General features: G+C 41.5%; 1 protein-coding gene across 1 annotated transcript in view; it reads left to right on the top strand.

The window, feature by feature from the left end:
• The first annotated feature begins 4,639 nt into the window (after positions 1–4,639).
• The window catches only part of rasgef1ba (RasGEF domain family, member 1Ba), a 28,451-nt gene continuing 23,449 nt past the window's right edge, over positions 4,640–9,641 (top strand). The window contains exons 1-3 of the mRNA XM_053326260.1: positions 4,640–4,834; positions 5,181–5,303; positions 5,434–5,571. Of these exons, the coding sequence (XP_053182235.1) occupies positions 4,658–4,834; positions 5,181–5,303; positions 5,434–5,571 (438 nt within the window). The 5' untranslated portion in view covers positions 4,640–4,657. The remainder of the gene's footprint in view (positions 4,835–5,180; positions 5,304–5,433; positions 5,572–9,641) is intronic.

Raw genomic sequence — 9,641 nt, 5'->3', positions numbered from 1 at the left:
TTGGCTGAGTCAATCACGAGCAGAAACAGACAGACATTTGAATATCTTCTGTTATCTTCTTTTTTTAAATCCAATTTAAGTCCGAACCAGACTTCTTTTTTTTTTTTTACACAGTGAGGCAGATGGCTACACACACACACACAAACACAACAAGCGAGGCTATAATTAAAACCACCCATCCTACCTAAACAAACCCCCCCCCCCCCACTCCCCTCACCCCCCCTCCTCCCTTTAAAGTGGGGAAGCGAGCGCTGGCATTTTGTTTGTTTATCTTCAGCTGCCACCCAGCCAGCAGCAGCCTCGCTAAACCAACAGCAACTTGCGAAGAGTTTGTATTTGTCATGCCTGGAGACCCTGACATGTGGTCGCCCCTCCACCACCATCACCACTAACACCACCACCACCACCACCACCACCACCACCACCACCACCACTACAACACACGACACCTGGAAGCCAAATGTAAATCAGCGTGTCTCAGATGTCGCTGCTTGTAGCATCCCACGCTTTGTTTTTTAGGATTATAGTGATGGCTGCAGCTGGTGGTGTGGATGGAGCAAAGAAGAATAGACAGAAAGAGGATGGAGGTGGTACTCTCCTCCTCCTCCTCCTCCTCCTCTTGCTATTAGAACAAAACAAAGCTGCAACTATTTTGTTAATTGATTCATCATTTTGAGTCATTATTTATAGAAGATATGCTAATATTCTTCACTTTTGGATTCTTAAATGAGATTATATTCTGGTTTATTTGGTTTTTTTATGATAAATTGAATATATTTGAGTTGTAAACCTTTAGTGTGGATAAAATATATATATTTAAGGATGCATTTTGGGCTTTGGTGGACATTTCTCACCATTTTCTGACATTTTACAGACCAAACGGCTAATAAATTGGCAGTTTTATCGATAATGAAAATAAGTATAGCCTTAATTAGTACCAAGAAGAAGCCTAAGACAAATCAGTGCCTTTTTAAATAGCAAATATATCTTCAAATTAGCTTTAAAATACTCAATACTGACTTGTATTGTATTTGCTGGTAGACTGGAACGCCACTCTAGTAGAAGACAGACAGAGAGTAGAGGACAAAGTGCAAACATCTGATCTCATGGTGTCCTGTATCTAAAGATTTTTTTTTTTAGTATTAGAGACATGGCTTTTATCTTCAAAGAACCTCCACCTGCCCCTGGCTACATGAAATTAATCCAAATTGTTTGCCTTTCCAAAAGCATCAGAGAAACACTGAGGTGATGCCACAATACTGAAGCTTCAATACAACTTTACTTTGCAGTGTTTTAAAGCTCAATTCTGCCACTGTATGTTGTCCTCCTGAGCTGTGGTTCATTTCAGTTTCACTTCAAGGAGGAGTGTGTGTGTGTGTGTGTGTGTGTGTGTGTGTGTGTGTGTGTGTGTGTGTGTGTGTGTGTGTGTGTGTGTGTGTGTGTGTGTGTGTGTGTGTGTGTGTGTGTGTGTGTGTGTGTGTGTGTGTGTGTGTGTGTTAAGGTCGGTTTACAGATCCAACATGTCTTGATATGAATGAATGAGCTCGACTGGTGCCAGGAATGAAATATTGGAATAGGCATCCAATGAGCGTTGGACCAATTCCACCTCTTGTGTCTCCTGGTACATTTCTCTACATATTTAGAATAAAGAACTTAAATTAAAATCATATTGGTATTATATTTATCGCTGTGGCTTGCCTTGACTTAATGATTGATTGCAGAAATACTGAATTTTATAATAACTGTATTAAAAGTAGTGTTTGCATCCGGCTGATAGCAGGTCAGTTTTAGCTCCAGTGCTGGTTTAGTGGATTGGTGCATCCTCTATCTGCAACTAATTATTTTCCTCATTGTTGCCATATCACTTAATTGTTTAGGCTCCAAAATGTAAAAAAAAATAAGGCTGGATATCCATTGCAGTTTCCCACAGCCCAAGATGTTGTCTTCCAGCTGCTTATTTGCTTTAAATAATGGTTTAAAATTCCACCAGGGTTGAGTTTATAAAGCTACGAGACAGACAAAAGCTATAAATCCTCACATTAGTGAAGCTGAAACCTACAAATGTCTGCCATTGTTATTTGATTTTCTTAATTGAATCAAATTAAATTGTAAATTACGAAACCAAATCAAAACAAAAGCTCCCTTTTTTTTAAAGAGTAAGAAAAACAAGCTTGATTTAGGGAGCTCCAGCTGGGAAGAGTGAACAAGTCATGTTCTCAGCCACAGATCACCTGCTGCTGTTGATGCTCTCTTTTAGTGTAGAACAGTAGAAGTCTGTATACTAAGCTGGTACAAAGTCTACACTTTAAAAAAAATACTTCTAAGCACTCTAAAGGCTAACCAAATCCCTCAGTGGAGTAAACAAACATCCCAGTAACACTTGACTTTTATCAGGGTTTCCCTTCTCTCCTCGCTCCCTCCATCAGACTCGTGAGCTCCCCGTCTCTCTCCCCTCTCTGCGGGGAAGCCACATGGTGCAGCAGATGCTCGGGCCGCTCTGCTCTGACTCCTCACACTCATTCTCATGGAAATGGCCCCATGGTTGTCTGGCTGAATAATAGCGATGGTCGGTGTGTGCACGCGTGTGAAAGTGGAAGGTTGGGTGGTTCGTGCCTCGTGTGGGTGGAAGGACGGAGGCTTTATGTGAACTCATGAATAAACAGGGTTTGTTGTTTTGTATCTATATCAAGAGTTAAGTCCCTGCAAAGGCAAACAGAGCTGCTATGTCTTGTGATAATTTAAAGGTTAAGCTCAAGACTTGGACCTCTCAATCCCCTCTCTGGTCTGATCTGAGTTGATTTGGTTCTTTTTTTTACTTCTGTAGACCTCCCCTGAAGCCCATATACCCATCACAGGACAATAAACCCCTGAATTTATTTGAACTATTTGTGGCGGTGTGTGGGCAGGTTCAGTGTATACCTCCTGGCATTCACATATCCGTCCCTGGCAGCACTGCTGTGCATCAGACTTTAAGGCTTCGTGACTCGGCAGGCAGCCACAGGGCAACATATTGTCAGGTGGTGGGGGGTGGGGGTGGTAGAGGGTGGAGAGGGTGCAGAGGGTTGAGCAATGCTGTTGGGTGGGGGGTGTTGCACCCTGATTCACCCTATCCCCAAGTGTGAAAAGGCCCTTTGTGTTTTCCTCAGCCATAAGTCTGCCTAGCAAGGGATTGAACCTATGTGCCAGGTCCAGAGGTCAGGAGGCTCGTAGACTGGCAGAGTGTGTGTGTGTGTGTGTTTGTGTTTGTGTGTGTGTGTGTGGTTGTGTGAGGTTGTTTGTCTAGTTTTGTGAGAACCAGTTTTGGTTTTACATCTGGTGGCTCGCTGACTTTTATAAACAGTTGTGTGTGGGATTTTTAAAGGAAGAAAAAAAAAACATCCATTTCCTTGTTTGTTTTTTTTTTTAATGAAAAGTTGAATTCATAATGTTAGCTATCTTAATCGGCTATTAACTGACATTATTACATTTTTTTTTTTTACTTTTGTGCTACTGTTACACTAAAGTTTAGCCGGCCTGAACAATGTCTGAAAGCTAGTTGCCTGCTCCCTCACTAAGGACAGTTTTTCCATGTAAGTCCTCATTTGATATTTAAGTTTAACTACTGATAACAAACTCTAAATTACATGAAATATTACTGTGTTTATATGTGTATAAGTGATTTATTGACAGAGTAATGATAGTCTGAAACACATGGAGAGATGTGGATTATGATGCAGGAAGTGTTTTGATCTGCCATGCACACGTGCTCCACCATTTGTCACGTTCTACACGGCATGGTCATTTGTTTTGTCCCTCTTTGGCAGGCACACACACACACACACACACGCACACACACACACACACATACACACACACAGTTGAAGTAAACTAGCAACGTTGAGCATTAATGGGATTTGTGTCACGACATCCTGCAGAGTTTCAATTTGGCCTGCAGTCTCTCACAAGCTTTCACACGTTTGTGGTGTCCCTTTCATTTTTGTGGGTGTGCGTGTGTGTTAGAGCACAAACACAGAGCTTTTCTTTATAAGCTCTGTCACTAAATACCCACTTTCATGCGAGTTAGACGATCCTTTTGAATGAATCAATTGTCTTGAAATCCTAAACCCTCATTTGTTTTCTGAAAATTGGGTCATTTCCAGTCATAGGTTGCTGCTTTTTTGGGACATAAAAACTATTGGCCTGCAGTTATGTTTTGGCTATATAACATATGCCCCAGTTTTGGTAGAGCAAGGTACCAATACTGCCAGAGTTAAAGGTTCAAATCCCTGTAAAACTGGGCTTGGGTCACAGCTGAACAAAGCGGCTGTAAACTGTCTATTCTAGTGTGTTTCCTTGTCATGCCTCATAGGAAGCCTGCTTTTATCCTTTTTTTTTGTGCCTCAACCACAGTTTGCATTTCCAGTCATCACATCTGTACGTCCAAATAAACTAAACCGAAACCCAGAAACCTTAAAATGGACAGCACGTATCCAGAGGAGGAAGGATGTTTGACCATGGCCAAACCATTTCCCAAGCAAACCTTTTCCGTCTGTGTTTGTGTCTAAAGGCTATTTTGGATTTGTTTGGCCTTCCTGCATCAGAGTCTGTGGTGAAGTACCTATCAGAGAAGTAGTTTCAATCCTGACTGACCGCTGTTTGTTTGTCTTTGTAGGACAACATGCCTCAGACACCACCGTTTACGGGGCAGCTGGGCACCGGCAGCTACAACAAGAACCTGTATCAGACCAAGGAGGAAGGCTACGCTGGCCTCTATTACCATGACAACAACCTTGCGTCCGGGTCTTTGGAGGCTCTCATTCACCACTTGGTCCCAAACGTAGACTATTATCCAGATGTGAGTATTATTTTCTCTTTACATTTTACTCTTCCTTATATCCCTGGTGGTTTATTTTCCTTTGCAGTTTCATCAAAGTTAAGAGATAAAACCTTTTTTTTTTTTTTTTTTTAATCTTTTTGTTCTGTTTGAGAAGCTCAGGTGCATTGAGACCTTGTCAAGTGCCAAAGCTGCTTTTTGCTTTCTCTTTCTGTCTTTGAATTCATCTCCTGATGCCAAAGTTGTTTCGGTATAATTTCCCCATACTAGCTTTTTAATTTCAAGCTATTTTCTTGCCCAGTTTGCACTTTTATGATCATGGTTTTTGCCTTTTGTGGTAAACTTATTTTTCTTTTCTTTTCTACAGAGGACGTACATCTTCACCTTCCTGCTCAGCTCGCGTCTTTTCATCCACCCATACGAGCTCATGTCCAAGGTGTGTCACCTGTGCATGGAGCAACAACGACTCAGCGATCCTCAAGCTGACAAGGTGGGCACAACAAAAAACTTTAGTCCACTCTATCAAACTTCTACGTCCATTGTGTGATTATTTTATTCCATTATGGCTCTACTCTTAAATATATTGAATCAGCAACTCAATTTTTATCTTTTATTTTCAGATGAGAGTTAGGAAGATTGCTCCTAAGATCCTCCAGTTACTGACAGAATGGACGGAAACCTTCCCATATGACTTCAGGGACGAGAGGATGATGCGCAGCCTGAAGGAGTTGACCCACCGGCTAGCCAGTGGAGACGAGGTCCGTCCTTTATCTATTTTTTTTATTTTTTATTATTACTTCATACGGCTCAACACAGACGATACATACAAGTTAATCAGAATTGGTTAAGTGACAAAAGACTCTGGCTGATAAGATAATATGTTTAGTTTGGGAGTTATCACCAACAGTGAAGTGTGTTTTGTAGCCTGCACGTGCAGCAAAGCCACAGGCACAGGCAGATTTTTGCAGATAGCAGTGGAGTGAGGTGGAGGGGGGTACCTCTGGCAACAAAGCAGTTTTTGAGGCTGGCTGAGCTGAGAGAAAAGCCCCATTGTTCACCGGCTAGGTGGCTTTTTTGCTGCCTCTGGGGTGCTCCATACTAGGCAGCATTTGAATTGTTCCACTGCTGCAGAGTTGAATGTCACTGGCTTAGTACGCCATTAGCCTCTGCAGCCCTGTTTGGATAAAAGTTTTTTTAGTAGGGTAGCGACTGTTTTTGTCCAGTAGCTTCTGTTATCTTTGGTGCACATGCAGACCCTCCACTGTTTGACATTTAGATATAGAAAAGTTGTTTTGACAAGCAGTGACTCATGCTATATATACGCCATGAAAGGAAATGCTAACATAAGCTAATGGTGACAACAAAATGGTGACTTTGGAAATAAAGTAACCTGTGTGCACTTTTTTTTTTTTTTTGTCGTTGAAAGGAATAGTTCAACATGTTGGTGGATCCTCTAAATCTTTATATTCTTTTAAATCATGGAGCTAGAGTTGGAGGTAATTAGCTTAGCGTGAAGATTTGAAGCAAAAATCTGTAAAAATCTGCCAACCAGCACATTTAAAGCTCACAAATTAGCATGTATGTTGACTATTTTATCCAAACACAACTTTAATAGTTCAATGGTTTAATCAATCAATCTTTATTTGTATAGCGCCAAATCACAACAAAGTTATCTCAAGGCACTTTACACATAGAGCAGGTTCTAAACCGAACTCTTCAGGTTTTAACTTTAAAGAGACCCAACATTCCCACATGAGCAACAGTGGCAAGAAAAAACTCCCTTTTAACAGGAAGAACCCTCAGAACCAGACTCAGAGTGGGAGAACATCTGCCTCGACCGGTTGGGGTTGAGAGGAGAGAAAGGAATGGACAGACATGAGATAGATATCTTCTCTTCTAACTCAGTAACTCAGCAATTCTTTAGCTGGATGTTCAGTATGCTCTTCACGTTATCTTTGCCTATTTAAAAAAAAAAAATAAATCATAATATACTGTTTTTACACCATCTTCTAGGCCAGGACTCCCAGAAAAAAGACATGAAATCTGAAACTATCCATCTTAGTTTTTCTTTTCAGTAGCATTCACAGTTTTCAGTGTTTATCATTTCTTGCTCCAATTAGGTTAACATAGCTTTATATTACATGTTCTTTTCCCCTCAGTGAAAGCATTCCCACTTCAGTTTTCTCCAGTCCGAACAAATAATTTGGTTAGTCATCATGAATCAGGCCTCTTTCAGTGCGTGTCCTGACGGTCTCACATGCGTATTCATGCGTGTCCCAGTTAACTGTGTGTTTTTGGGGGGGGGGGGGGGGGGGGTTGCTGCTAATGATAAAGGCAGCAGGGTCTTTTTTTAGGACCCGACAGTGATGGAGGACCACACGCATTCATGTGTCCTGATGAAAGACATCCCTCCTTCACTCGCTCAACATGAGAAACAAACAACCCACCCACACCCGCCGTTTTTTAATGCAGGGTCTCACATGACTCATCAATAGTACAAGCACGAGAATTGATCTTGATTTAATTAGGAAATCAATATGTGTCTCTCACATGACACTTTGGATACATTCACAGTCCCTTTGCTCTCCTTGTGTAACCTCCTGGATATAAAACACATTTGACATTATCTGAAAGCCAGTAACTCACACACTGGCTCAGTAATACTCCCGCTCGTAGATACGCAGGATGTGTTTTGATGGTGACACAAACATCTCTTGATTTCACAGTACATTGGCTGCAGCTGACATTAACCTCATCCCTCCACAGATATTTTTTGATAGCTTAAATCGATTCTGGCCTCGAGGTAACAGAAAGCGATTTAGGGACATGATTTCCTGTTAGTTTCCCTCGAGGTGATATCATGCTCAGTGCACTTTATAAAATAAGGAAATGAGTTTGTCTCTTCTTTTTAAGTGTATCCAAATAATTTAAAGCCACAGGCAATGCTTTTTCTATCTTATCGGTATCTACGTTATAAGGTAATGGTGAAGTCTTGCCCTATTTAAAAATGAATAAATGTTTACACCCTGTTCAACTACAGATGAAACAAAGTAGATAGGTACAGCAGATAGATAAAGGTTAACTGCTTGATGTTTTGTACTGTATCGACAAAGCAACCTTTTACAGTAATCTAACACCCTGCAGATGTGCTGTGATATAATGTAAGCTGTGGGCACAATGCTCATGATTCACACAGCGTGACCAAGAACGGTTTGTCCAATGAAATAGAAAGCTGTGGTGCCTCGGCTTCACAAAATTGCCCACAAGCAAATGTTAAGGAGTAATCCTGTGATACTGTTTATTCATTTATCTGCAGATGATAACCCGTGATAGTAAAACATGATTCGCCATGGGATGTTTCTTAGAAAGGCCAGCTTCCAAAAGTTTAAGGAAGTGGTTTTACTGACAAAATCAGGGGTTTGATCAGACTTGATTTGCATTTGTGTTTCTCACAGATTGCCCGATTCATTTTGAAAACAAACACAATTTCCTGACCAGAAGCAGGTCTAGAGTTTAGCGAGATGCTGAATCTTCAGAGCCTCGACCGCAGCGCTCTGGGAAAAGGGTTCGAGTCCAGAATAGATGTTCTGAACATCTGGCCGAAGTCGTGTCCAGACCACACTCCAAACATTCCAGGACCTTGATCTCCGTAGTAAGACTGTCATTATGGATGTGGTTGGATATATAGGGAAGCAACAGCCGAGGAGAAAACAAGCACTGTGATCTTCATCTGACCTCATTCGGTGGCAGGGAGCTCTTGCCTTGCCTCAAAATGTGCAGTTATTTTGCACCAAGTGCTGTTTTTTTGCTTTATTATGATGTTTGGTTGATTTAACAGATCCCACAATATACATTCAGATTTGACGTGTGTTTAAATACCAAATATTACCCGTATATGGCAGGTGCAGGTGCAGGTCAGTATTTAGAGCTAACATGCTGATAAAGAGATTTGTTTACCCCTTGTGCACTTAAGCCTGTGTTATACTTTCCACATCTGGTAGTATGCAAGGATCAGCTAGGGTGATGTACATTTCATCATCAGAGGGTGTACATGTAGCCTCTACTGTATGTGGACATCGCTGTAGCTCCAATATGTTGTGACCGCAGCCACTACATGACAATCAATAGATGCCGATCTACTCCCCATGTATGGAACGTGTCCTTCAAGCAGACTCTAGAAAGTAGTATAAACAGAAGTACTATCTGTCCATGGTGTCCCTGAACTTTCCATGCCCTCAACAATGATTTAAGTCATAAAAATAAAATCCTGAGACTTAATTTGAGACTTTACTCTCTTAACACATGACTGACAGACATTCAATTCATTTGCAAATTGCTTATGAACACTTGACTTAGATTCAAACTGAAATTGGGTTTGTTGCAGGTTCATGTGAAACACTAATGCATCTCGGTTACAGTAGGTGGTCGAAAGGGACGTGGCAACACAGTTCTTTTTTTAGATTAAACACTCCTCCTCTGGGCACATTTTTACTATCTGTTCATTAGTTCTGCCTGGCTAACCTGCTAAAAACAGTCAGGTCTTTTTCGTGGGTCAGGTGGTGCTCTGCAGGAAGTAACGCCGCTCAGCCAAGAAAAACAGGACCTCTAGTGATACGATGGCGCGGACCAACCACGCACTCAGCTATGGTGACTTGCACTGAGCATCCGTCTGCCACCTCGGGATCACTGCCAGGGTCCATAGCGTAGGCAACAGTGTGCCCCTGCTAGGATCTTTATCCATAACGCCAATAGTTATGATGAGCAATTGTGACTCCCTCTGCTTAGAAATGTCAGGCATGCTGCTTTCTCCTAGATCTGTGACTATATT

Source organism: Scomber japonicus, chromosome 9 (assembly GCF_027409825.1).
Source record: "Scomber japonicus isolate fScoJap1 chromosome 9, fScoJap1.pri, whole genome shotgun sequence".
Classification (NCBI taxonomy): domain Eukaryota; kingdom Metazoa; phylum Chordata; class Actinopteri; order Scombriformes; family Scombridae; genus Scomber; species Scomber japonicus.
The sequence above is the reverse complement of the archived record's forward strand: the minus strand, read 5'-3'. Positions and strand labels throughout refer to the sequence as shown.